Source organism: Equus quagga, chromosome 7, assembly GCF_021613505.1.
Source record: "Equus quagga isolate Etosha38 chromosome 7, UCLA_HA_Equagga_1.0, whole genome shotgun sequence".
Lineage (NCBI taxonomy): Eukaryota > Metazoa > Chordata > Mammalia > Perissodactyla > Equidae > Equus > Equus quagga.
This window is the reverse complement of record NC_060273.1, coordinates 134,683,639-134,711,520: the sequence shown is the minus strand read 5'-3', so window position 1 is coordinate 134,711,520 and position 27,882 is coordinate 134,683,639. Positions and strand designations below refer to the sequence as shown.

General features: G+C 48.7%; 1 protein-coding gene across 6 annotated transcripts in view; it reads right to left on the bottom strand.

Annotated features, from left to right (window-relative positions):
* Positions 1–1,894: 1,894 nt before the first annotated feature.
* Positions 1,895–27,882, bottom strand: part of ZNF496 (zinc finger protein 496) — a 39,647-nt gene continuing 13,659 nt past the window's right edge. For 5 of the 6 annotated variants that reach the window (XM_046667244.1, XM_046667249.1, XM_046667245.1 and 2 more), the window contains 4 exons: positions 17,689–17,821; positions 17,210–17,317; positions 16,157–16,270; positions 1,895–4,551 (listed from right to left, as the gene is read on the bottom strand). In XM_046667244.1, coding sequence (XP_046523200.1) covers positions 3,797–4,551; positions 16,157–16,270; positions 17,210–17,317; positions 17,689–17,821 — 1,110 coding nt within the window. In that variant the 3' untranslated portion in view covers positions 1,895–3,796. The remainder of the gene's footprint in view (positions 4,552–16,156; positions 16,271–17,209; positions 17,318–17,688; positions 17,822–27,882) is intronic. The other variant, XM_046667246.1, reaches the window with a different exon arrangement.

Genomic DNA, 27,882 nt, shown 5'->3' with positions numbered 1-27,882 from the left:
CCCAGTCTGAGCTGCGCCTTCTCTCACTGCCAGCGTTTTCAGGGCTGGTACCGCTGCCTCTCCATGTTTGACAAGATGAAGCAAGACCTGTGTGCAGTAGGCGGGTAGAGACACAACCACGCCAACCCGCCTTTCAGCAGATGAGGAAGAATGGGCCATCTCCCGGCAAGAGGCTCTGTGCTGAGACAGCCCAGGGCCCGCAGAGGTCACCACTGCCTGCGACGTCCTTGGCTGTGGCCAGGATGTATGAGGTAAGCTTTCCCACCCACGTGTATTACTGAGGAATCCGCTTTCCCATCTCTTCTTAACACAGTTCTGCATCTTATGAGGAATTTCTCTGGCTTCAATGTATCCTGGTGATTATATGCACATTAGTCATGGTGCCCTGGGTGCAGGCTATGGTTTAGGGAGAGGATAAAGTTCCCGGTTGGTATGGGATGGTCAAAGCAGGTACAGATGGACCCCGGGCTTTGCCCTTGATGAGTTCATGGTCCCTGACAACCAGCCTGTGGACACTGGGTGCCCTGGATGCGGCCAGGGCTGCGGGAGGGCCTGGTCACCCTCTCCTCCCAGTGCTCCTTCCCTGGCCGGCCTGCCTTCTTGTGCATGTTCCCTGACACGGCCTGTTTACACGGAGCAATGGTGAGCACTGACCATCACTTTGACAACACAGCATCAACTTTGGTTGTGAATGGGAAATGCACCTGGGCTTGTTTAGTGGAATTGGGGAGGTGACAGTATCATCGAGTCCCCTCATTACACTGCAAGCACAAGGGCCTGTGCCTGACCCAAACTCTGCTTTTGGCAGAAGGGGGAAAAGCATCTCACGGGGAGAGAGCCACTTGGACGAAGCCCCACAGGCTGCAGGTGTGGCCTGGACCTTCTCCATTGCACCTCAGTGTGACTCAGCCTGACAAGGGACTTCCCAGCACTGGCCTCATCTTTGTTTTGCCCAGCTGGGGGAAGTCCTGGAGTCGGAGGATACCCGAGAATGGCTGAGCTTGAGTTACAAAGCTGTGGTGGGACCACGAGCGTGAAACACCCCCGCTGCGGAGAGGGGTCAGGTCAGTGACCAGATGTGCCCAAGTTTCAGGAGGTGCTGTCCGAGGACCAGAGGCCCATGTTCAGCAGGCTCCCCCTGCAGCTCCTTGTCAGGCCAGCAGACCATCTTTCCTCCGCACTGCAGACGCTGCTCTGACCACAAGTCTAACGTGAACATTAGCTCAGGCAGTTTCTATTTGGCACCTGAGTCTGTGGGAACAAGGACTGGAGGAACAGTGGGCAGAGGCTCCTCAGACGTGGGTCTGCGAGGCTCCATGGCAAGGTGGAGACGTGGCTCACCAGCCTGCCCAGCCCCTGGGAGGGACCAAGGGGGTCAGCTCTTCTTGGCTGAAGCCAAGTGCCACCTGGGGCTTCCCCAGTACAGATAAGCCCACAGGCTTCTTCTGCGTGATACGAACCTGGGATTTGAGCTACCTCACCCAGGAGGGTTTCTGAATCTAGTGGCAATGTGGCTTGGGACATTGTGGCTGGATGCCTTGGTCAGCTCTGAGCAGTGCATGGGGGGCTCCCTCACAGTATGTGATGGGACTTGAGATGCAGTCTCCTCGAGGGTCTCAGTTCTGTTACTTTCCCTTTGTGTCTTTCTTATGATCAGATTTTACACGTAAAATACACCAGCGAGGAGAGTAATGTTCCTCTTTTGACACATGTCCGAGGCAGGTACGTAAACAGCCTTCCCACCATGGAACCCTTGGGCAAGAGGGCACAGGTGGGGGCACACACAGTCTGGTTTCTATTTGGAATTCCCTCCGTCGGCTTAGAGACTCACCTTTTCCCTTTTCCTGGCACGTCAACACAAGAGGCAAACCACTTAGAAACAAGAGCCTGACGGTGTATTTCTTGTTCAGGGTATGATCGAATGTTTTATTGCATTTACTGCTCCTGGGCATGTAGATGTGTCTACATGGGCACAGTAATCGAATTATAAAACCTTGTGACACTTTCACCGGGTTTGTGGCAGCGGCGTCTCAATGTGACGATGAAGTGGGTGACGAGCAGCAACGGCCTTGCCTTCACTTACCCGGCCTCACTGCGCACCGACGGGCCTGACACACAAACACTCTAACACCCGCCTGGCCGCTGGCTTCCAGGTCCAGCCACAGCTACTCCACAGCCCCAAGCTTTCCGTCAGAGCCCAGCCGACACTGTCTTCCGGGAACAAGACCACAGTTTTCACCGCTTGAGGTTTCGCTACCTATGGTCACTCTCAGTCCAGAATCCCAGGCTACTATCATGCAGGGAAGCAGAAGCTGGGGTCCGAATCCTATTCCAATGGAACAGAGAGCTAACCCTAGTCTGTACTGACTCATCTGCGAATCAGGATTATCTGGTGTTGTGGGCTGAATTGTGGCTCCCCACCCCCTAAAATTCATATATTCAAGTGCTAACCCCAGTATTTCAGAAAGTGACCTTATTTGGAAACAGGGTCACGCAGGTGTAACCAGGTTAGATGGGAACATACTGTGGTAAGCAGGGTGGGTCCTAATCCAACATGACTGGTGTCCTTATAAAAGGGGACATTTGGAGACAGACACGCACAGGACACCACGTGAAGATGAAGGCAGGGATGGGGTGATGCTTCCACAAGCCAAGGGACATCAACGACTGCCAGCGACCACCAGAAGCCAGAGGAGAGGCCTGCAACAGATCTCTCCCGCACAAGGACCAGCCCTGCTGACACCTCGATCTGGGGCTTCTGGCCTCCAGAACTGAGACCGTGATTTCCATTGTCCTCAGCCACCCAGTTTTTGGTTCTCGGTTACAGCGGCCCTAGCAGACTCACACAATCAACACGCCAAGTGAACACACGTGCAGAGCATGACTTCACGGAAGGTTCCGTCTCCCCTGCTCAGCTCGCCCAGACGGAAGAGCCCCACAGGGAGGCTGAGCTCCCCATTCCTAAACCCCACCGAATGGGAAGGGGAACTTAAGTGCCTTTCAGATGATGACGGCTCTACTTCCACCCCACAACTACTGACCAAGGGCCTGCAGGTACAAAGACACGACATTTTGGGGAGGGGATGCAACATACAGTCTAAAACGTGGGCTTTGCCCTTGATGAGCTCACAATCCCTAGCACCAGACGCCATCACAAATAAAGGGGTATGATACCGCTTCCCTTCCGGAAAGCACCCCCAAGGCTTCCGAGCCTGAAAGGGCCGCCTGAGAAATGTGGGGCGTTCCTGTGGCCAGATGGAGACAGGGACTCAGACTTCGGATGATGTGGCCTGGCTGGTGTGCTCGGCCCTGCTCCCCACGTCCCCTCCGGTCCCAGCCTCCCTCCTTGCCCTCGCCCCACCTGCCACTCCTTGCTGTCAGAGAGGAAGGCAGTTAGGGCAGACGGGAGAGTGCAGGGAAGGACACACCCCAGGGTCACCACTGGATGGGCAGCCAGTCCCCCAGCCACTGGGGAAGCACTGGATGGGCTTCTGTGAGACCCGGAAACAGGGAGAATCAGGGCTGGTGGTGAGACACCCTCCCTGCTTTTTGGCACAGCAGAGACAGAACAAATGCTCACTTGGCCACTATCTCATTTCTACCTGAGAGCACAGGGCAGGAGCAAGTGGGCCCTGTCCCAGAGGACGTGCACCATGGGGAGGGGGGCCCAGGCAGTACCGGGCATGAGTGGATGCACCTGGCCCAGGTTGGGGCCACACCCGACCGCGGATCGCACCTGGGACGGCACCTGGGCCCACACCTGCAGGCCAGGCTGCAACTGCAGGCCGGGCCCAGCTCAGTAGGAGTTCAGGGCCTGCTTGGAGCGGCGCTTCATGTGCAGGCGCTGGTGGCGGAGGAGGTCGGAGTTGTGCGAGAAGCTCTTAACACAGTACCGGCACTGCAGGGGCCGCGCCCGGCTCTTCTCGTGGACGGCGCTGCGGTGCCGGGCCAGGTGGTCGGGCCGCTGGAAGCCCCGCCCGCAGTCACAGCACTGGAAGCCTAGCTTGGCCGGGCCCTTCCCCAGCAGGGTACCAGGACCCCCGCCCGTGGGCCCCGGCTCCGCTTGCTCCCTCTTCCTCACCGGCGCCAAGCCATCCGGCTGCAGGTGGACGCGCCGGTGGCAGAGCAGGTGCGAGTTGAGGCGGAAGCCCTTCCCGCAGGCGCCGCAGCGGTAGGGCTTCTGGGCCTCGTGGGTCTCACGGTGCCCGTCCAGGTCCTCGCTGTCGCTGAAGAGCTCCCCGCACACCGAGCACTCGTGTGGCTTCTGCTCCCGGCGGCTCCGCAGGTGCCGGACGAAGTTGACCCTCCAGCGGAAGATCTTGCCACAGTTGGGGCACACGTAGGACTTCCTGGAGGAGGTCTGCACCTCGGCCCCCTCGGCGCCACTCCGGGGGGAAGCAGGGAGGCTGTGCGGCTTCTCCGGGGGGCTCCGCGGCTCATCGGTGCAGTAGGAGCCGAGCTGGGAGTCCTCGTCCCCGGAGCTGGACAGGACTATCTCGATGGTCACCTCCTCGTCCAGGCTGCGCTCCAGGGACGGAGCATTGCCTGCGGCTACAGGAAAACAACATGGAGGTCAGCAGTGCTGCCCAGGCCACACCCCAGCCCCAGGGAGCCCCACCAGGAGGGTTCTCGTGGGTCCTTTTGCAAGAGAGCTTCCCCCTGCAGGGATGTCTGGTGCAGCCTGAGAAGGAAACCCTTAGCATGGGCCACACCGAGCCCACCCGTCCTCCCATTCTCCTCTCCACTCCCCGCCCTTTCCACAAAGCCCTTGACCGTCAGCCACAGCCACAACCTGTTTTTTTTTTCTTTTCTAGCCACTGAGACCCCTCCAAGATCTAAGACTTTGCATTTATCTGTGTAAACTCTTAACCATTCACACATCACTCGGCACTGCCTGATTAAACAGGCGTGGCAAAATCCTTTCAGAGCACAGTAAGGGCCGTGGAGAGAGGAAGACCAGAGATTCCACGAGTGGAGAGCAGGGTGAGGTGGCCACCAGGTCCTAAGCATGTCAATGCTCCAGGGCTGTGCGCAACTTCTGACAGTCCCATGTGCTCCTTGACACAACCCAATAATACATTATTTACCCCACTATACACATAAGCAAACTCAAGGATGAAGTGGGCGCTGAGCCTGCTATGCTGTCAGATGTCAGGGCGTTCAAGGGACCCAGACCGCCAGGTCACTGAGTCCCCCACCAGCACCTCTCCCTCCGAGGGTCACATCTGAGGCCCACCAGCAGCCACCAGTGGTGGTGGGTGCACATGTTTTGCACTTCATAACCTAGACTGAGCTGACTCAGTGGACCCCGAGTGATGTTGGAAAGCGGTACCACAAGGAGGAGGTGGGTGGCAGCAGGAACCTCACGTGAGGTCCTGGCCTGTAGCCCAGAGCCTGTTGCACAGCTCCCCTGGGGCCTCTGCTTCCTCCCTTTTGTGAAATGTGGGGCTCAGGTCTACAAGGCGGGGAGTAGTGCTGGGCCCTTAAGACATTAGTAGGAATACGGTTATTTTGGACTTAATTGTTGGAGGGAGGAGAGTTCTGGTAAGTCAGGGAAGCTGAGGGCAGGAAGACCCAGAAGCCACAGAGAAGGAGAGACACCAGGCAGTGGCAGAGCCCATGGGGCCTTTGTCTATCCATCAGAAAACAAGGGGGAGGGCCTTGGGAAGAATGTGAAACTGGGGAGCCAGAGGGAGACCAGAAGATTTAGAAAACTCCCAGTCCATCCACATTGGAAAAATGAGAATGTGTGTTCTGGAGAGGACACCAAGGATGTGGCTGAATGACCATTTGCTCAAGAGATTATGGGGGTGACCCATGCATCTGATCAACCATTTCAGGAGGAGCCAGGAATGGAGATGCGGAGATCCAGGGACGATCTGCAGAGGACCCTCTGGTCTGATGGACGGGACCCCTGTCAACCGCATGGGAGACCAACTATGTTTTTGAGAATTTTATTTGAGCAGAAACACTGTCAGTTTGGACTGAAAAGGACAGACACAGGATGAACTGAAGGAAGGCTGCCAGACTTCTGGGATTCCACCAAACAGGTCAGTAGAGCTATCTGGCTGGAACATACGTTATCCTTTAAGAAACAGGAAGAATGCCTCCAAGAATGCAATTGAGAGGTCCACAAGGCTGCCACTGTCACCTGAGGGTACAGGCCCCAGCATGGGCAGAGATCTGAGCCAAAGACTGGAAGAACTTACATAGTTAAAATGTCCACGCTTCCTAAAGCATTCTGATTCACTGCAATCCCAATCAGAATCCCAAAAATATTTTTCGCAGAAATAGAACAATGAATCCTAAAATTAATATGGAACAAAAAAAGACCCCAAACGGCCAAAGCAATCCTGAGGAAAAAAACCGAAGGTGGAGGTATATCACTCTCTGATTTCAAAATATACTACAAAGCAATAGTAACCAAAACAGTATGGTAACCATTAAACAGGTGTGGGTGGGAAAATCCTTTCAGAGCACGGTAAGGGCTGTGGAGACAGGAAGACCTTTCACACATCACTGGCACAAAACAGACACACAAATCAATGGAACAGAACTGAGAGCCCAGAAATAAAACCATACATCTACGGACAGCTAATTTTCGACTAAGGAGCCAAAAACATTCAATAGAGAAAGGAAAATTGCTTCAATAAATGGTGCTGGGAAAACTGGACAGCAACATGCAAAAGAATGAAAGTAGACCATTATCTAACACCATACACAAAACTTAACTAAGATAGATTAAAGAGAGTGATGTCAGCAACACAGTGGAGTGAGCTCTCCCCACTAAGATACAACAAAAAGGACATTCATATACCAACAGAGGACAGTCACACAATACAAAAGACATCTGAGAGACCCATGCAACCACATGTCTGAAGGTGGAGGTGCTGGATCCCCAGGGAAGTGGAAAGAGGTAAGGGGAATCTGCTCTCCCTCCCCCAATGGCAGTGACTCTGGGCTCCGGACCACATGCAGTTCTGAAGGGAGATAGGGGAGGGGGCGGCCCTCCACAGGGACACCCTTGTTCTCCAAGTTCCCTCACAGCCCACGGGAAAGCCCCACCCAGAGGTGGCTAAGCTATTGCGGGGGTGACTCCAAGCCAGCACACCAGGAGAACAGACAGTGAGGGCAGACTGAGAATGCACTTGGGATCGTGCAGGTGAAAGAAAGCGCCCCTCCCCCTGTCTGGTGCTCCAGTTCAGCCAGTCAGCCAGAGCACCCACACAGACAGAAAAGCCATGGCTGTGAGTGAGCGAGCTGTGGATCACGGTGGGCTCAGAACACACAGCTCTTGACTCCCACTCAGTGGTGGCAGGTGGAAGCTGCAACCAGATACTATCACTATGCAGAGGCACAAATCCACACCAAACAGTATGAAAAAATACATTAAATCTCCAGACCAGAAGGAAAACTACAAGCACCCAGAAATTAATCCTGAAGGCACAGAAATTTATAATCTAAATGACAGAGAATTCAAAATAGCTATCTTAAAAAAACTCAACGAATTACAAGAAAATACAGATAGTTCAATGAAATCAGGAACTTCTTCACAAAAGAGACTGAATCTATAAAGAAAAACCAATCAGAAATGTTGGACATGAAAAACGATGAATGAGATAAAAATCTGGACCCCCTGCATAAAACAGCAGACATTATGGAGGAACGAATCAGCAGTCTGGAGGACAGACATACAGACGTGCTTCAGATGGAGGAGAGAGAACTAAGACTGAAAAGAAATGAAGAAACTCTCCAAGAAATATCTGACTCAACTGGGAAATACAACATAAGGATTACAGGCATTCCAGAGGGAGAAGAGAAGGAGAATGGAGCAGAAAGTTTGTTCAAAGAAATGATAGCTGAGAACTTTCCAAACCTGGGGAAGGGGTTGGAAATAAAGGGGAAAGAAACTAATAGATCTCCTAACTATATCAATGTAAAAAGACCTACTGCAAGGCATATGGTGGTAAAGCTGGCAAAAATCAATGACAAAGAAGAAATATTAAGAACAGCAAGGCAGAAGAAAATAACTTACAAAGGAACCCCTATCAGGCGTTCAGTGGATTTCTCAGCAGAAACCTTAGCAGCTAGGAGAGAGTGGAATGATATATTCAATATTCTGAAAGACAAAAACGTTCAGCCAAGAATACCAGATCCAGTGAAAATATCCTTCAGATATGATGGAGAAATAACAACTTTCCCAGATAAACAAAAGTGGAGAGAGTTCATTGCCACAAGGCCACCCCCCCCACCCCCACCCCACCTCCTGGCTCAAGAAATGCTTGAGAAGGCCCTCATACCTGAACAAAAAAGAAGAAAGGTTTACGAAGCCTTGAGCAAGGAGATAAATAGGTAGACAAAATCAGAAAGTTGCAGCTCTCTATCAGAACAGGTTAGCAAACACTTAATTATAACATTAAAGATAATGGGAAGGAAAGCATCAAAAACAACTATAATTGGGGCCGGCCCAGTGGTGCAGCAGTTAAGTTCACACGTTCCACTTCAGCGGCCCAGGGTTCGCCAGTTTGGATCCTGGGTGTGGACATGGCACCGCTTGGCAAGCCAGGCTGTGGTGGGCATCCCACATATAAAGTAGAAGAAGATGGGCACGGATGTTAGCTCAGGGCCAGTCTTTCTCAAAAAAAACACAACAAAAAACTATAATCACTTCATTTTAACCAAAAACTCGAAATACAAAATGGAATAAGTTGCAACAATAATAACGTAGAAGTGGAAGACAAAGGGGATGGAATTGGCTTAGTTTAAGGAAATAAGAAGCTATCAGAAAACGGACTATCTCATCTACGAGATTTTTTATACAAACCTCATGGTAACCACTAAACAAATAATCAGAACAGAGACACAAATGACAAAAAGAGAAAACTAAGAAAATCATCATAGAGAACCAACAAACTGAATGGATATTCTGAAATACACAGGATGAGAAACAAGGGAAATGCAGAACTGGAAAATGAGAGATATAATGGCAGCATTAAGCCCTCATATTATTAACAACCACTCTAAATGTAGATGGACTGAATTCTCCAATCGAAAGACAGAGTAGTGGGATGGATTAAAAAACAAGACCCAAGACAAAAAATTACAAATGTTGGAGAGGTTGTGGAGAAAAGGGAACCCTGAAAAACTGCTGATGGGAATGCAAACTGGTGCAGCCACTATGGAAAACAGTATGGAGATTCCTCGAAAAATTAAGAACAGAAAGGCACCATATGACCCAGCTATCCCACTACTGGGAATGTATCCAAGGAACACGAAATCAACAATGCAAAGAGACTTATGTACACCTATGTTCATTGTGGCCTTATGCACAACAGCCAAGATACGGAAACAATCCAAGGGCCCGCCGACTGATGACTGGATAAGGAAGATGTGGTGTATACACACAATGGAATACTCAGTCATAAAAAAGACAAAATTGTCCTATTCGCAACAACATGGATGGACCCTGAGGGTATTATGTTAAGTGAAATAAGCCAGAGAGAAAAAGATAAACACCATATGATTTCACTCATATGTGGCACCTTCTCAAACTATTAAAAAAATTGAGGAAGGCAGAACACTTCCTAACACATTCTGCGAGGGCAACATCACCCTGTTCCCACAACCAGACAAGAACAACACCAAGAAGGAAAATTACAGGCCAACACTGCTGATGAACATAGACTCAAAAATCCTCAACAAAAATACTAGCAAACTGAACACAGCAATACATTAAAAACATCATACACTAAGATCAAGTGGGATTTATACCAGGGACGCAGGGATGGTTCAACATCTGCAAATCATTCAATGTGATACACCACATTAACAAAATGAGGGATAATAATCACATGATCATCTCAATAGACACAAAGAAAGCATTTGACAGGACCCAACATCCATTTATAATAAAAACACCCAATAAAATGGGCATAGAAGGAAAGCATCTCAACATAAAGGCCATATATGACAAACCCACAGCCAACATCATACTTAATGGTAAAAAACTGAAAACCATCCCTCTGAAAACAGGAACAGGGTAAGGGTACCCACTCTCACCACTCTTATTCAACATAGTACTGGAGGTTTTGGCCACAGCAATTAGGCAATAAAAAGAAATAAAAGGAGTCCCAATAGACAATGAAGAAGTGAAACTCTCGCTGTTTGCAGATGACATGATTTTATATACAGAAAACCCTAAAGAATCCATCAGAAACTATTAGAAATAACCAACAAGTACAGCAAAGTTTCAAGGTACAAAATCAACTTAGAAAATCAGTTGCATTTCTATACTCTAATAATGAACTAACAGAAAGAGAACTCAAGAATACAATCCCATTTATGATCAGACAAAAAGAATAAAATATCTAGGAATTAATTTAACCAAGGAAGTGAAAGACCTATACAATGAAAATTATAAGATATTATTGAAAGAAACCAAAGATGACATAAAGAAATGGAAAGTTACTCCATGTACATAGACAGGAAGAATAAACATAGTTAAAATGTCTATATTACCTAAAGCAATCTACAGATTCAACACAATCCCAATCACAATCCCAACGACATTCTTCACGGAAATAGAAAAAAGAATCCTAAAATTTATATGGGGAACAAGAGACCCCAAATAGCTAAAGCAATCTTGAAAAAAAAGACAAAGCTGGAGACATCACAATTGCTGACTTAGAAATATACTACAAAGCTATAGTAAACAAAACGGCATGCTACTGGTACAAAAACAGACACACAGATCAATGGAACAGAAGTGAAAGCCCAGAAATAAAACCACACATCTACGGACAGCTAATCTTTGACAAAGGAGCTAAGAACATACAATGGAGACAAGAAAGTTGCTTCAATAAATGCTGTTGGGAAAACTAGACAGTCACATGCAAAAGAAGGGAAAGTAGATCATTATCTTTTGCCATGCACAAAAATGAACTCAAAATGGACGGTAGACTTGAAGGTAAGACCTGAAACCATAAAACTCCTAGAAGAAAATATAGAAATACAGAAACAGAGAAAACACACTCTTTGACATTGGTCTTAGAAGGTCTGAATACCATGTCTACTTGGACAAGGGACACAAAAGAAAAAATAAACAAAAGGGACCCACATCAGACTAAAGAGCTTTTGCAAGGCAAAGGAAACCAGGAACAGAACGGAAAGACAACCCACCAACTGGGAGAAAATATTTGCAAATCATCTATCTGACAAAGCCTTAATCTCTAAAATATATAAAGAACTCATAGAACTAAAGAAAAAAAAAGATCAAAAAATGGGCAGAGGATATGAGCAGACATTTTTCCAAAGTAGATACACAGATGGCCAACGGGCACATGAAAAGACAACCAACATCACTAATCATCAGGGAAATGCAAATCAAAAGTACTCTAAGATATCACCTTACATCCATTAGAATGGCTATAATCACCAAGACAAAAAATAACAAATGTTGGAGAGGCTGTGGAGAAAAGGGAACACTGCTGGTGGGAATGCAAACTGGTGCAGCCACTACGGAAAACAGTATGGAGATTTCTCAAAAAATTAGTAATAGAAATACCATATGATCCAGCTATCCCACTACTGGGTATCTATCCAAATAACTTGAAATCAACAATTCAAAGAGACTTATGCATCCCTATGTTCACTGCAGCATCATTCACGATAGCCAAGAAGTGGAGGCAACCCAAGTGCCCATCAAGTAACAATTGGATAAAGAAGATATGGTATATATACACAACGGAATACCACTCAGCCATAAAAAAAGACAAAATCATTCTATTTGCAATGACCCTGGATGGATGGACCCTGAAGGTATGATGTTAAGCAAAATAAGCCACACAGAGAAAGACAAACACCATCTGATTTCAGTCATATGTGGAAGATAAACTAACACGTGGACAAAGAGAACAGTTTAGTGGTTACCAGAGGGGAAGGGGGGTTGGGCAAAAGGGGCATATTTATATGGTGACTGACAAATAACAAGGTACAACCGAAATTTCACAATGTTATAAACCATTATCTCAATTAAAAAAAAAGTGCACATACGCAAAAAAAGCAATGGATTAAAGACTCAAATGTAAGACCTGAAACCATGAAACTCGTAGAAGAAAACACAGGCAGTACACTCCTTGACATCAGTGTTAGCAGCATCTTTTAAATACCATGTCTACTCAGGCAGGGGAAACACAAGGAAAAAATAAATGGGACTACATCAAACTAAAAAGCTTCCACACAGCAAAGGAAACCATCAACAGGATGAAAAGACACCCTAACAATTGAGAGAAGATATTTGCAAACCATATATGTGATAAGGGGTTAATACCCAAAATACATAGAGAACTCATACAACTCAATGTCAAAAAAACAAACAACTCAATTAAAAAATGAGCAGAGGATATGAACGGACATTTTTCCAAAGAAAATATACAGATGGCCAATAGGCACATGAAAAGATGTTCGACATCACTATCAATCAGGGAAATGCAAATCAAAACTGCAATGAGATATCACCTCACTCCCGTCAGAATGGCTATAATTAACAAGACAGGAAATAACAAGTGTTGGAGAGGATGTGGAGAGAAGGGAACCCTCATACACTGCTGGTGGGAGTACAAACTGGTGCAGCCACTATGGAAAACAGTATGAAGATTCCTCAGAAAATTAAAAATAGAACTACCATATGATCCAGCTATTCCACTTCTGGGTATTTATCCAAAGAACACAAAAACACTAATTCCAAAAGATATTTGCATCCCTATGTTCAGTGCAGCCTTATTCGCAATAGCCAAGATCCAGAAACAACCTACGTGCCCACCAAGGGACGAATGGATAAAGAAGATAAGGTATACACACACAATGGAATACTACTCAGCCATCAGAAAAGATGAAATCTGGCCACTTGTGACAACAGGGATGGACCTTGAGGGTTTTATGCTAAGCGAAATAAGCCACTCAGAGAAAGTCAAATACTGTATGATCTCCCTTATATGTGGAAGCTAAAACAATGACAAAGAAACAAACACACAGAGACAGAGAATAGATTGTGGTTAGCAGAGGGGAAGCGGGGAGGACGAAAGGGGTGACTGTGCACATGTGTGGTGATGGATTATAATCAGTCTTTGGGTGGGAAACATGATGTAATCTACACAGAAACTGAAATATAATGATGAACACCTGAAATTTATATGTTATAAACCAATGTTACCACAATAAAAAAGACAAAAATAAACCCGGCTACATAGAAGCCAAGAAGAAAGGCCTCAAGAGAAGTCCACCAGGCTGACACATGGAGTCTCTGACTTTCGGCCTCCAGAACTGTGAGAAAGTCACTTTCTGGTGTCGGATCCTGTCAGGCTGGGGTCCTTTGTTACGGCAGCCCCAAGAAACTAACATTGTGCGTACGGGACGACAGCCCCTCAGACCAGCCAAAGTGACCAGGAACAACTGCAGAGTTTCCTTAAAGGGGGGATAAATCAGCAATAGTGCTGTGCGCCATCACACAGCAGTGAGGAATTCCCAGTGGATGAGCTGGGACTCGGAGGTGCACCCAAGACGCACAGGGAGAGGAATGCCAGGGAGCTCAGCTTAGCACTGAGTACAAACAGGGAGGGTGCCCAAGCCTGCGGCTCTGCTGTGTGTGGCCGGGGAACGCCAGGCTGCTGGTGTGTTGAGGGGCAACGGCGTGGGCCCAGCTTGGCACCTGACCCCACAGGAAGGAAGCCGGGAGCTGAAGGGGCTGAGGGAAGCAGGGATGGTAGGAAACAAAACGACAAGGGTACAAAAATATATTCTTACGAGTCAGGATGGGGAGAGCGCTCTCAAGCAAGACATAAAACCAAAAAAGGAAATGATGAATAAGTGTATTGGCATTTTAAAAATGTGAAAAAAAGACATTTATGTGCTGAAAGACACATGACCAAAGTTTAGAAATGAGAGGAATTACGTGCAAATACATAAGAGGCGACAGATTCAGACCCATAATTTTGAGTTCCTACAAATCCATAGAAAAAGCCCACTATGGCTCGATAACATGGAGTAAAAAGCACGGGCCTAGAGCCCGACCGCAGGGGTTCAAATCCGCAATCTGATACCCATGGCCTGTGAGCGTGGGGCCCTGGGCACGCGACTCCTGCTTGGGTGCGCCAGCAGCAAGACAGAGACGTCATGTGCCTATTCTGGGCTGAATGTGTGTCCCCACAAAATTCGTACACTGAAGCCCTAACCCCCAAGGTGATCTACGAGCTGAGGCCTTTGGAGGTATTTAGGGTTAACGAGGTCTTGAAGGTGGGGCCCCTGTGATGGGGTTAGTGCCCTTATAAGGAGAGGAAGAGACATGAGCTCTCTCAGTGTCCACGAGCATGCACCGAGGAGAGGCCACGTGAGCGCAGGGGGAGAAGGCAGCTGTCCACAAGGCAGGTGGAGAGCCCTCACCTGACACCAGTTCCACCTCTGCCTAGACCTGGGACCTCCCAGACTCAGAACTGTGAGAAATGTATGTCTGATGTTTAAACCGCCCCCCGGAATTTTGCTATAGTACCTGTGCTGGCTAAGACAGTACCCACCTCAGAAGGTGCTGCAAGGACACAACGCAAAAAATCGCGGCAAGACCTTACACCGGTGCAGTGCTGGGACACAACAGGCTTCCAAATGGGAGGGGGGAGAAAAAAGAAGCAAGGAAAGGCAGCAAACAAGAAGACATTCCACCCCAAGGCAGCATTATAAAGCGCTGGTCGGATTTGCACAAAGGGACGGTTTGGGAGGGCGGATGCGGGATGCGGGCCCCTCACCTGCTGTCAGAGGGCACGGGCAGGAGTTACAGAATAAAAACACTGTCTATTCTCTGAAATCCGTCATCTTGCCCTGTTCTCAGAGAGCAGCCCCCGGTTTCCCGCCGTTTCAAGACAGATTGTGTGTCAGAGCCGAGGACAGGGACAGCACCGTTGAAAACCCCGTGACGATGACCATCCTGACGGGGCCAAGGGACAGGCTGTGGGCAGGCAGGAGCCAGACAGGGTTCAAAATGCACCTGTGCACCAGGCGTTCATCAGCCTGAGCAAGAAAGGGCCACACGCGATGACCCCTGCATGTGGAGCAGGCTCCTGAGAAAACCGGGGTGACCACTGCTGCTTGTGCATAGAGGGGACTGTCCTTCCAGATCTGCCATAGATTCACAAGAACATCAAACCCCTTTTGTCCACACGCGATGGGGGACACAGAGGGCTGCAAGCCCTGCACGGGGCTGGGTGGAAACACCACAACGCCCCACAAAGCCTGCCTCCAAAAGGCATCACGGGTGAAGCAGACTGGGAGTCAGTCTCCACAGCTGCAGAAAACCGGGACACACGGGTTCAAGCAAGAACAGAGACACGGGCGTGACGTTGGAAGGGCGTCTGAACCCTGAGGCCGGATTCCAGGCTTTGCCCCTGCAGGTGGTAGCTTTACCCACGGGACTCAGTCTCGACACTGGCTGCTCCGAGGGCACCGGAGCCACCCCTTGAGGCCCCTCAGCTTTGCATTCTGCAAACCTGTTCTTGAACCCCAAGACTCTGCCCAGAGATTCTAGCCTTCCACGCTCAGGGAAGACATATACTCCGAGAAGGCCCACACACACCTCAGCACCCAGCTTCCACCCACTAGGGGAGGGTGAGGAGGGGAGGGGCTCAGGCCAGGAGCCGGCTGGGAGATCCTAGCAAAACACAACGAGCACAAGCAGCTGAGAACCTCCAGGAGCTGACAGCAGGGACCCTAGAGAGTTCAAGTCCCCATCCCACCACCCCCAACACCAGCACATGTGCATATACATACACCACACACACTACAGAGTGCACACTTCCACACACACAAACACACTATACACACATGCAAACATCACACACATACACATCACACGTGTTACAATCCACCACACCAGACACACATATCACATGTGCATGCACACACACGTAGACACAAGTTCACTTACACACCACACATGTACACACTCTCACAGGCATGCAACACTCCAGACACACTAGACACCACACCACACATTCCATCACCACACATGGACACACGTACACAGCTGCATATGCACACACACTCACACACACCACACATGGATACACACTCATGCTGCACATTGCACACAGGCACCCCCAGCCTCCCCCTCTACCTGGGCAGGTGCTCTGCACGAGCGCCGTCTGCTGGCAGGTCTGGAACTCTGGTATTGGGGGCTCTTCCCGTTTTCGTCTTTCTTCTACCTGGAATGGCTGGAGGCTGGAAAAGTCTCCGGAGGAGAAAATGGAAAAACTGATTTGTCCTACAGCCGCAGCACTAGCTGGGGAGGCATGTTCACAGATGCCTGGCCGTGATCCGAGGGCAGCCCTGGGCTGAAGCTAAACAGAATTAAAGTGGACGCCAGTTCTGCCCTGTCTACTGGACTGTGCACAGGCACCTGCCAGCCCTGTGCTCATTTCCACCCACAGACCCCAGGGTCCTTCAGATGCAGCGGAGACACAGCCTGCACAGAGCCTGCCGGGCAGAGGTGGCACGGGGAGCCAGCCACAGCAGAGGCCCCAGATGCTTGTTCCAGGGGGGATGGTGAGCCAAACCTGCTCTGCTCTGTGGCTCCAAAGGGGAAGGGGCCTGGGGCTGTGCTGACACCCAAGAAGCTTCTCCATGAAGGAGCAGACACCCTGAGACAGTACAGCACAGTGGTTGCAAACTCCAGTTCTGGTGACACAGCAAGCTGGGGCGGGGGGTGGAGGGGTAGGCCAGGTAACTGCTACTGCTGAGCCGGGTCACGTCACCCAGGCCCCAGCACCTGCCCAGACTCGGTTTCCTCAAACCACTTGCAGCATGTGGTTGGAAGGACGAGCCAGGCGGGGTGTACAGAGCGCTGTGCCCAGTGCCCAGCCGAGCAGAGGAACGTCCTCTCCTCCCCTAAGTGACTCTTGGAGAGCATCCAACTCAAGTGTGGAGGGGTGACTGGGTCGTCAGCTCAAAAGAGCAGTGAGTTACAGCAGAGAAGACACTCCTGTCATACGCTGGTCCCTGGCTGAGGGAGTCCAAGCCCACACGCTCTTTTGGGGGGGGGGGGGGGGGGCGGCGGGCAAAATACGCCCTACGGAGACCCAGTCTAGGCTGAGGAGGGCTGCAGAGTCGGCAGAGGGACCCGCCTGCCTTCCACCCGGCTCCGTCCACCCAGCTCTGGACTACGACTCACTCAAGTAGGAGACCTGGGCTGTGTCCTTCCCCTGGAGGTCCTGCAACTGTGCCCCACGAGGCCCGTCCTCCTCTCCCTGGGAGACGTCCAGCTGGGCAGCTGGGTCATCTGTTCACAGAAGAGGAGGGATACACACTCGTCGGTGAACTGTTTCCGCAGGAAACCAGGGCCGGTGGAGAGTGGGGACTCCGGGACAGATCCAGGAGAGAGACACCAGAGGGACACACGGCGGAAGGGCAAGCGGTGGGACTGGGGCTTAGAAAACCCGACATGGAGAGAGCCACGAGGTGAGGAGGCCAGGGGAACAGCGGCCGGGCAATGCGCTCTTGTAGCAGGAGCCTGGTCTACAGGTGACAGCGGCAGGTGGAGGGCCACCTGGAACGTGCCCTCGGGCAGTGTGACAGGGGACCTCCGTGGACAGCGAGGGCAGATGTGCGCCCCCATTCCCTGTCTCAGGAGACGGGGGCGTCGGGACTTACGTGCAGGCAGCGAGACCCCGCAGTCCTCCCCGATGATGAACTCTCCGTAGAAGCCGGTCTGGGCGGGGTCTAGAAGGGACCAGTCCTCTTCCGAGAAGCAGAAGATCATGTCCTTGAAAGGAGAAACCCGGTTCTGAAACCACAGAACAAGACGGACGCCTCAGTGCAGGGACAAGCTGGGGGAGGGCCGCTCCCGACGCGGGGAGCAGCGGGCGCAGCGCAGCGCCCAGGACGCCCGGCGGGGGCAGGGCCAGCGGAGGCCAGGCCAGCCCGAGCTCCACCCGAACCCGGCTGGTCTGGCCGACTCCAAAGGGGGATGCCTCCCGGGGTGGACAGGGATGTGAAGGGACAGGCCCCCTACGCAGTGCTAGGGGCTGAACCGCGCACCCGAGGTGGGCAGACTCCAGCCGCCTCGAGTTTCCTTCGCGCGAGCGGTGCGCGAGGTCCGAGCCGCTCCTGCGCAGCAGCGTCGAGGAGATGAAGACAGAAACGCCCCACCCGTAGGCAGGGAACTAAAGTAAACCGTCCTGCTGGGCTCGACCGCACCCCACCAGAAAGGACGCGGGCCTCTGCAGCTGAGGAGGAGCCTGCCGAGGGGTGTCGCCACAGGAAAGGCACCTGTGCAGAGGCTGTCTAGACGCCTCGTGGGCAGGGACCAGGGTTAGGCAGACTTCTCTTACACACTGAGTCACGGACCATGGGAACAGGTCAAAAATTAATTTCAAGTTAAAAAATGATGGCATATCCATATAGTGCCAGGAGACCATAAAGATAAAGAAGTCTTCTGGAAAATGGAAATAGAGATCTTTGCAGGTTGAAGCATGAAGTTAGGGTCTCAAGTTTCCCGTAAATATTAATATGATAATAGATTGATGGTAACAATAAATGTCATTGAAAAATTATTCATTTTTTAACAATCTGAAACCTTATTTGATTTTAGAATATTTGGAAGAAGTAAAATGTGAAAGATGGAGAATTACTGGTCTAGATGACATTTCTGTCTAATGCCAGAACAGAAATACACAAATGTAGCATTTCTACTAGGATGTGTAAGTATCTCTCTCTCCATATGGTTACAGAAATCATCTGCATGTAGCATTCACTGGATAGTGGCTTAACAAGGCACATAGCTTCTGCAAAGTGTTTCAACCACAAAGTATTTAAAATAAAATTCCATTTGAGGTTTAAAAAAAGTCCTTTATACAGTTAATTGGAAAGGACGTCTAAACAAAATTTGGGGGGGAAAATGCAGCCCATATAATACTGTACAATAAACTAACATCTGTTTAAAAAAAGTAAAAAAGAATTCCTAATGTGTTAAACCCGTGTCTTCACACCTGCCTCAGTCTCGGAAGATTACCAGTTACTGCCACGTGGCTGCCCTGGGGGCTGGGGGACAAGTGTCGGGGGACGGGGCTGGGAAAAAAGTTTTCAATGAATGTCTTCTGGTACCTCTGGACTCCTCCTCCCCCACATACACACTTTTAACTTTTTAAAATTGAACCTAGAGAAAACAGAGAGTAATACAATGAACATGGAGGGTATACAAGCCTCCCGACTGGATTCATCAAGTCAGCACTGGCCTGTGTCACATGCCCCACACCTGGGGCGGGTGGCAGGTTTACTCGCTGCCCTGGATCACTGGAGAGCCACAGGCACCAGGACACAGCACCTCCATGTGCATCAGCATGAGAGCTAAGAGAAGTTAACACTCCGACATCCGCACAACACTTTAGCACAGTGGTTCTCAACCAAGGGGGCCTGATTCTGCACCCAGGGGATACTTGGCAATGCCTGGAGACATTTTTGTCTGTCACCACTGGGCGTGGGCACTACTGGCATAGAGTGGGTGGAGGCCAGAGATGCTGCTCAGCCCCCTCTGGGGCCCAGCACCAAAGAACTGTCTGGCCAAAGTGTGAAGAGAGCTGTGGTTGAGAAACTACTCTAAACTCCCGAGAAATTGAACACTGGTTCAGCAATATCATCTGGCGTCTTCCGAATTAGGAAATAGCATTACCTTTTCAAGGAAAAGACTATGATGAGTTCCACAGGTGAGGGTGATGTGAAGTCAAGGTTGGGAATTGGTGGTGAAAGCTTTCTAATAGGCCCTAGAAATCTTGCTAAACACAGATTGTGTCTTTAAATGTCAATCATCAGGAACATGAGTGAAAAGCAACAGTCACATGTTTACAATCACTTGGGGTTTCTTGTTTTTTGTGGTTTTTTGCCCAAGTCCATCTGATCAGAAGACTAGAAGTGCGATGTTCCTGGCTCCCTGAGGAGGAAGAAGACAGGCCCCTATACGTGCTTGGGGGAAATGCACATTTCTGGGCTGGGTTTGGGAGACTGTGACCCAGTAATCCTACTTCTAGGAATTCTCCTAAGGAAATCACGAGAGATGTGTGCAAACACGTGTGTAAAAGGACATGGAACACACTGTTTGGTACACTTGTGCGAGGTTTTCCTTTTTTATGCTTTTCTCTAGTGTCTTAAGACTTACCCTGAGCAAGTAACAGTCATATGTTATTATTAAAAATTGAAGAAACGGATACCCATGTACCCACCGCTATGATGTAAAAACCACCAGCAGGTAAGCTGTCTGCTTCAGGTTCTCCTTGAAGGGCGTGGTGGGTCACAGACGGGACTGAGGTCTCTGAGCTCCTGCTCACGTCACACCCCAGACTTTCTGAGGAGCCACACTCTGGACCTGGTGTTTACTATTCAGTATGTGCCTTTTAAACTCCCAGTGCCTCTGAATATGGCTCAAAATGGCATCATAGCACTGTTTTGTATGACTTTAAATCATATTAAACTTGCCTTACACTCTCCATTCCGTTTACTCACGTCCATGGAGGCCTAGTTCATCGACAAACTAACCTGCATAATTTCATGCAGCACAGTTGATTTTACCCATTCTTCTGTCGATAATATTTAGGTTTTTCCGAGTATTTTGCTATTACAAGCAGCAGTTAATGAACCCCCGTCTGTCTCCCCATCACTGTGTAAGTGTCTCCAGGTGGACACGTGGAGGGGGCGCTACTGGACCACCAGAAGCACTTCTTCACAGCTACCGAGTATTTCACATCATTCCCTCAGTGGAGCCCCTGACTACGCCCCCAGGGCCGTGCCCGACGTCCGGGTCCTGGCCGGGCCGTGGCCGCAGTGCTCGTGGCTGCAGAGCCACGTTTCCCTGACTCGCATCCCCTCCTGAGTCTACTGGCCAATCAGGTTTCGTCCTCTTTGAGATGCTCGTTTATTTTCTCTGCCTATTTTTCTATTTTCTAATGGGTTGTTTCTTCCTAGTCTTTTAACCAGACTGTGTTATGCAGTGAATATACTTCACTATTAAAAAAGAAAGTATAACATTATTTCAATTTAAAAATTTAAAAAAGATTCTAAATGTGCTGCAATCAATTTATGGTGGTATAATCAGTAATATTAGTGGTACAGGATGAACTGCAAGAAAATGTTTAACAAATTAGTATGGTGATAATTTTGATTAAACAGCTTCAAAATCAGAAATGTGGTTTTGGAACAAAAACAGACCAACACAGAGAAGAAAAAGTGCAGAAACAGAATCTGGTACACATATAATTTTAATCTACAAGAAAAAAGAGAACCCTAATCCATGGGGAAAGAAAAAGATGACTTTTATCCAATGTGCCTGAGATAGGCGGTTGACTATTTAGAAATAAAACTAGATTCTGATCCTTCGTCATAACTAATATAAAAATAAAAACCTTGAAGTACCAAAAGAAAAAAAAATGGCTTTCAGAGACTAAAAATAGAGAGAGACCATATGAAGAAATAACTGGCAGATGTTTCACATAAAAATTATAAATATCTACAGTAATGAAACACCATGAATGAAATTAAAGACAAATGGTAAACTGGGAACCAACGTTCACTGTTTATGAAAGACAAAAGACCTCAAGTATACAGAGCTTACAACGCAGCTGGAGACACCTTCTATCCCAACATGCGCAGGGGACCGAGAAAGAAAACACTTTACAACACGTGAAAAGAAGCTCCCCTTCACTAGTACGTGAAACGTGTACATAAAATACTATATCAATCATCACTTTAATGAATATTCAGAGAGAAAGAGGATAAAGTTTCATCAACAATCATCTGGTCATTTTCCTTAAAAATGTGCTGGAAACACTTGAACCACTGCAGCGAAAATCCCCACAGCTGAACCACAGCATCCCCTGGAACCTCCGGAAAAGCCTCGATACTAAGAAGTACAATTAACAAAACTGCTGGATGGAAGGTCAATATGCAAAAATCAGTTGTATTTCTAAATGAACTGGAAGGTGAAATATTAAAAACCATACCGCTTACAATAGCATCAAAAATCATGAAATTCTTACAAAAAATGTTTACAGAATATGTACCCCACTCAAACACTGAAGAAGTCGGTGAACGGGAGGGTTTGACATGCTCCTAGCAGACTCCAAACCATTCAGAGGCCAACTTGGCCCTCGGTGGTCTATAAATTCAGTGAAATTCCACACAAAAATGCCAGGTGGCTTTTTTTTTTTTAGAAATTGATGTGCTGGTCCTAAAATTTATAAGGACAGGCAAAACACTTAGAGTAGCCAAAAGAATTGTGAAAAACAAGATTCCTAGTGGGGGACTCCCACTAACCAGCTGCCAAACCTACTACAAAGTGACAGCGGTCCCAGCACGAAGGACCAAAGCACAGACCGATGGAGTAGAGCCCAGACGCTCAGACACACATGGACGGCTGATTTGTGACAAGGGGGCTGAGGCAGTTCAAGGGGAGAAAGGAAAATCCTTTCAGTGAATGGTGGTAAAACAAGCAAATATCAACATGAAAAAAAATGACCCCTACACCTCACACCTCACACGAAAAACAACTTGAAACGAATCGAGGACCTAAATGTAAAGTGTACGGATATACAACTCCCAGAAGATACAAAGGTAGGAGAAAAATCTTTGTGGCCTTTGGGTAGAAAAAGGTTTCTTAGACAAGACACAAAAAGCATAAACCATAAAAGAAACAAACTGATAAAGGTGACCTCATCAAAATTAAAGATGTCTAATCTTCAAAGACATCACTAAACAATGAAAAGGCAAGCCATAGACTGGAAGAAAATATTCCCAATACATACATCTGACAAAGGACTTTTGTCCAGAATATATATATTTTAAAAAGTTCTGGGGCCGGCCCCATGGCCAAGTGGTTAAGCTGGCGTGCTCTGCTTCGGTGGCCCAGGGTTTCATCAGTTTGGATCCTGGGCATGGACATGGCACCGCTCATCACGCCATGCTGAGGCGGCATCCCAAATAGCACAACCAGAGGCACTCACAACTAGAATATACAAGTATGTACTGGGGGACTTTGGGGAGAAGAAAAAAGAAAAAAAAGAAGATTGGCAACAGATGTTGGCTCAGGTGCCAATCTTTAAAAAAAAAAAAAGTTCTTAAAACACAATAAGACAAGCAGCCCAGTAAATAGGGAAAGTATTTGGACACTTCACAAAAGATATATAAATGATCCACAAGCATATGAAAAGATACTCAACTTCACAAGTCAACAGGGAAATGCAAATTAAAACCACAAGGAGATATTCACTTTGATGGCCAAAATATATAAATTTTTAAAAATGACAATACCAAGAGGTGGTGAAAGTGGACCAACTGGAACTCTCATTTGCTGTGGGTAGACCACTCTACAACAGCCATTTCTCATGTTATTAATCAGACACTCATCCTGTGACAATTTCACTCTTAGCTAATTACTCAAGAGAAATGAAAACATACATCCACAAAGACTTGTATATAAACGTTCACAGAAGCTCCATTCATACCAGCCCCAAATGGAAGCGACCTAAACATCTGTCAAGAGGTTGGTGGAGGACCAGCAGCAGCTGTACAGTGCAGGCCTGCTCCACGGGATACAGAACCAACTTCCAGGGGACAGCCCCACCGCTTAGTGGTTAAGTTCGGCATGCTCCACTTCGGCGGACCGGGTGCTCAGGCTCAGATCCCAGGCGTGGACCTACACCACTCGGCAGTGGCCACACTGAGGTGTCATCCCACATACAAAATAGAGGAAGATTGGCACAGATATTAGCTCAGGGTGAATCTTCCTCGGCAAAAAAAAAGGGAACAAACTTCTGATACACGCACGACTGATGCTAACGCAGAAGACAACATACTGTTTGATTCTATTTATATAAAATTGTAGAACAAGAAAAGCAAATCTACTGTGACAAAGAGGAGATCAGTGCTGGCCTGGGCATGAGAGCATGGCTTCACTGCAAGGGGCGGAAGGGAGCTTCTAGGGTGAGGGAGACGGGCCACATCTTGAGGGCGATGGCTACATGACCGCTGTCAAACACTCTGTAAACTTTACTCTTAAACAGGTGTATTGTATGCAAATTGCAGCTCAAACATAGATTTAGAAAAGTAAAAACATAGAGACCACTTTTAGTCATCATCTTGGTGAAGAGTGAAAACAGTTCCTATGAAAACATAAGTATCAGTGTGACAATTATACATAAATTCTCTACATACGTTGTATTAACAACCACTGGAGACCCTTCCTCAGTGATCAGAGCTGGCACAGCCCACGTGGGGTGCACGACTTCGCTGCCTCCTAAGTGGCCACGCTGGGAATGACTCAGCCTGGCCTGGAGCTCAGGCAGTTACCCGCCCTGGGCGAGGTCCAGTCTGCACTCGTCAGAATCACCGATGACACGACAGACACTGCAAACCCAGAGGAAATGCTGCAGACGGGACGACTCAACGAGAAGCATGACCCTGGATGTGTTTAAGTGTTAAATTTCCAGAATGTGATAAATGCTGTGGTTATGTCAGCAACTGTCCTTGCTTTCAGGAAATATGGCCCCGTGGCATGAATCAAGAGATAAAGGGGCAAGAATGTCTGCATCTTACTTTCTAAAGATTGAGGAAAAAAATGTGTGTAGAGTGTAGGAGGTGAGACAGAGGGGGTCAAGGGAGAGAAGGGAGGGAATGGGGAAATTAAAGTGAAGGGTATTTGGAAGTCTCTGTCCTACTCTTATAATCATCCCCAAGTTTGAAATTAATTCCAAAGAAAAAGCTAAAAATAAATAAATAGAATATTTAAAAAATGTCTGAAGATGAATCAAGAGTTTGGAACAGGGCTTCTCAAACTCAGAGGTACATATGAATCACCTGGGAATCTTGGTAGAAATGCGCATTCTGCCCCAGCGCGTCTGGGGTGGGGTGGAGTCGGAGGGGCTGCATCTGAAGGATCCCTACGTGGCTTTGCTGCTAGAAGAGGCCAGCATGGGGGAGCCTGTCCCGCAAAGACAAGCTCCACAGAATGGAAGACAGGCCTCAGGGAGCCACGGCTCACCTGAGAAAACTTGGTGGTGGTCTCGAAGGGATCAGATTAGGCCCCTGCCCGCAAAGTACCAAGGTAAGCATCGGGGTAAGGACTGTTTTGAGCTGCAAGCAATTGAGAAACAGAAGATCCAAGAAAAAGTTCTCTACTCTCCCGTCTGCCCAAAGACAGGCCACAAATCTGCCTCGGGAAGGAATCCAGCTCCCTCTCCTACCGAGAAGGGCAAAGTGGCTCCTAACGCCCAGGCAGAGTGCTGGCCTCACCATCCCCGAGACAGCACAACAGACCTCACACAACCCCGATCGTCCGCTGGTGCCCACGGGTACAGACATTCCCACGATTCAGCGCCCCGGAAGCGCAGAACCCTTCTCCTGTGTCTCGTCATTTCTCTGTAAACTTACCGCCCTGGGTGAACATGCTACATAACCCTGGGGGTCGGGTCACCTTCTTCAGTTTTCATGTCATTTCTGTGAGGCACCCATAAGCAGATGAAATACATCTTTTTCTCCTATTAATCTCTTTTGTCAGTTCAGTTTGCAGGGCCCTAGCCATTGAACCTAAGAGAACTACAGGAAAAAGTGTTTTTCCTCCCTGACAGTCTCTTAACGAGGAAAAGAAGGCAATCGCTACTACTGATGAAACAGCAAAGAAATCACTGCTCTACGGCAGCACCGCGGAGGGTCTGGTTCTGCAGATTCTGAAGGAAAAAACAGCAATGTGTGTTATCAAAAGAGACTCGACCCCAAAACAAGGCGGGCAAAGATGCTCACAGCATCTCAGAAACAAACCCAAGTCCCAGGGCAGGAGAGCAGTCAGCGACACTCCAGTCACTGACCGACTCCACATGGCTACCTGGCAGCATCCCCAGGGCCTTCCGGACCCGACGGGGTGATGCCCTCACGCTGGGGAGAAGCACGCACGCAGGGCCCCAGAGCATGAGCCCAGCCACGGCAGAGAGAACGTCAGGGAACTGGGACCATGCGACGCCCTTCTGCTTTCTAGATCTTGCCAACTTTTATAACGAGAATGGATAGGGGAATAAATATGTCTATTTAAAATTAGATTTTCAGAGGAGACCTCTGCTGCCTTCTTGAAGGCGGAGCAGACATACTTTTCGCTAATTCCTCCCACTGAGCACAACCATGATCCCAGGACATTATACCCAAAACACAAACAACACGACTGAGAGGTGAGAGAGGAAGGTGGGCCGGCCAGGGACCTTGCATCCTGAGGAATGACACGATGGTGAGCCCCTGGGTTTTCTTGTTGCCTCATAAATCAAAACTTGAAGCTGAAGGAGCTGGCAACCCAGAATCGCCAGTGGGCACAGGTAAAAGCAAACCCTAACAAGGGCCTGTTCTCTCAGCCACAGGACCGGAAAGGGACAAGGACCGCTCTACTCCAGCCACATGCCACAGGAAAAACACAGTCCTCCACGTCGCTGGCGCCAGCAGAGAGCAAGCAGGAGTCAGGACTTCCACCCTCACCGCCATGGAGCACCCAACTCCTGCACTGGCGTGGTCTCAGAGAGGACCGGGGGGAGCCGGGACCTCCCTCCCCGCCAGCTGCCCTTCCACACACAAACACACACACCCCACCACGTGTAGAACCAGAATCCCAGCTCCACCCGGGAGCCCACCCTTCAGTGCCAACGGAGACCGAGGAGGGAACCTGACTTCTCCCCGCCCCTGGCAGTGACATGGTGGCCCCGCTCGTCTTCCCCTGCCAGAGCGGTGTCAAAAGAAAAACCCAGCTAAACCAAAGGCGTAAGTAAAATCCAGAGTCTCATACCATAATATCAAAACGTCCAGGTCCCAACAGAAAACCGGTGGCTGTACCAAGAACCAGAAAGACCTTAAAGTGAAGGAAAAGAGAGCCAGCAGAAGCCAACACCGGGATGGCAGAGACGGGAGACCGTGTGAAGCAGCAGCTGCGATCAGAACGCTTCGACGAGCAGTCGCCAGCACACTAAGCCGTGGAAAGAGAGAAAGCCCCTGCAAAGAAACAGCCTCGGCAAAGAAACAGAAGAGCGCGAGATCAACGAAAGGGAAACGTTAGGAGTGAAAACCACAATGGTGAAATGAAGAGCTCAGCGGACGGCTCAGCAGCAGACTGGAAGGACAGAGGAAGGAACCAGTCACCTCGAGGACTGGAAAACGGGCATTGTCCAGTGTGAACAACAGGGAGAAAACAGACGAACAACATGGACAGAGTCTCAGCACCTGCGGAGCTGCTACCAGAGATCTACAATCTGTGTCAGAGTTCCGGAAGGAAAGAAGGAAAGTGGAGCTGAGAAAGCACTTGAAGAAAACTTGGCTCAAGACTCCCCAGATTTGGAAAGAGATGCAAACCACAGATTCAAGAAGCAGAGTAAACCCAAAACAGATAATCCAAAGAAACGCAGGCCAAGACACATTATAACAAACTTCTGAAAACTAAAGACAATAGAAGAAGAAAATCTCAAAAGTAGTCAACGAAAAATAGTATCTTCCCTGTAGGAGACACGGAAATTCAAATGGCAGCAATTTCTGCTCAGAAGCCCTGGAGGCCAGAAGCGGAACCATTTTCTTCAAGTGCTGAAGGAAAGTTGTCAATGTGGACCCTACAGCTGATGAGAACATCCTTCAGCAATTAACGGGGGAGCCAAGACATTCTCAGATGAATCAAAAATAAGTACATGTGCCAACAGAGACTTATCTTAAAAGAATAGCTAAAGGAAATTCTCTAAAGGGAAAGAAAGGAAGAAGGACAATGGTAAGCCAGAATATGGGTAAATATAATAGACTTTCCTTCTCCTGTTATTTTTGCTTATTGGATTCCTATGTACTTTTTTT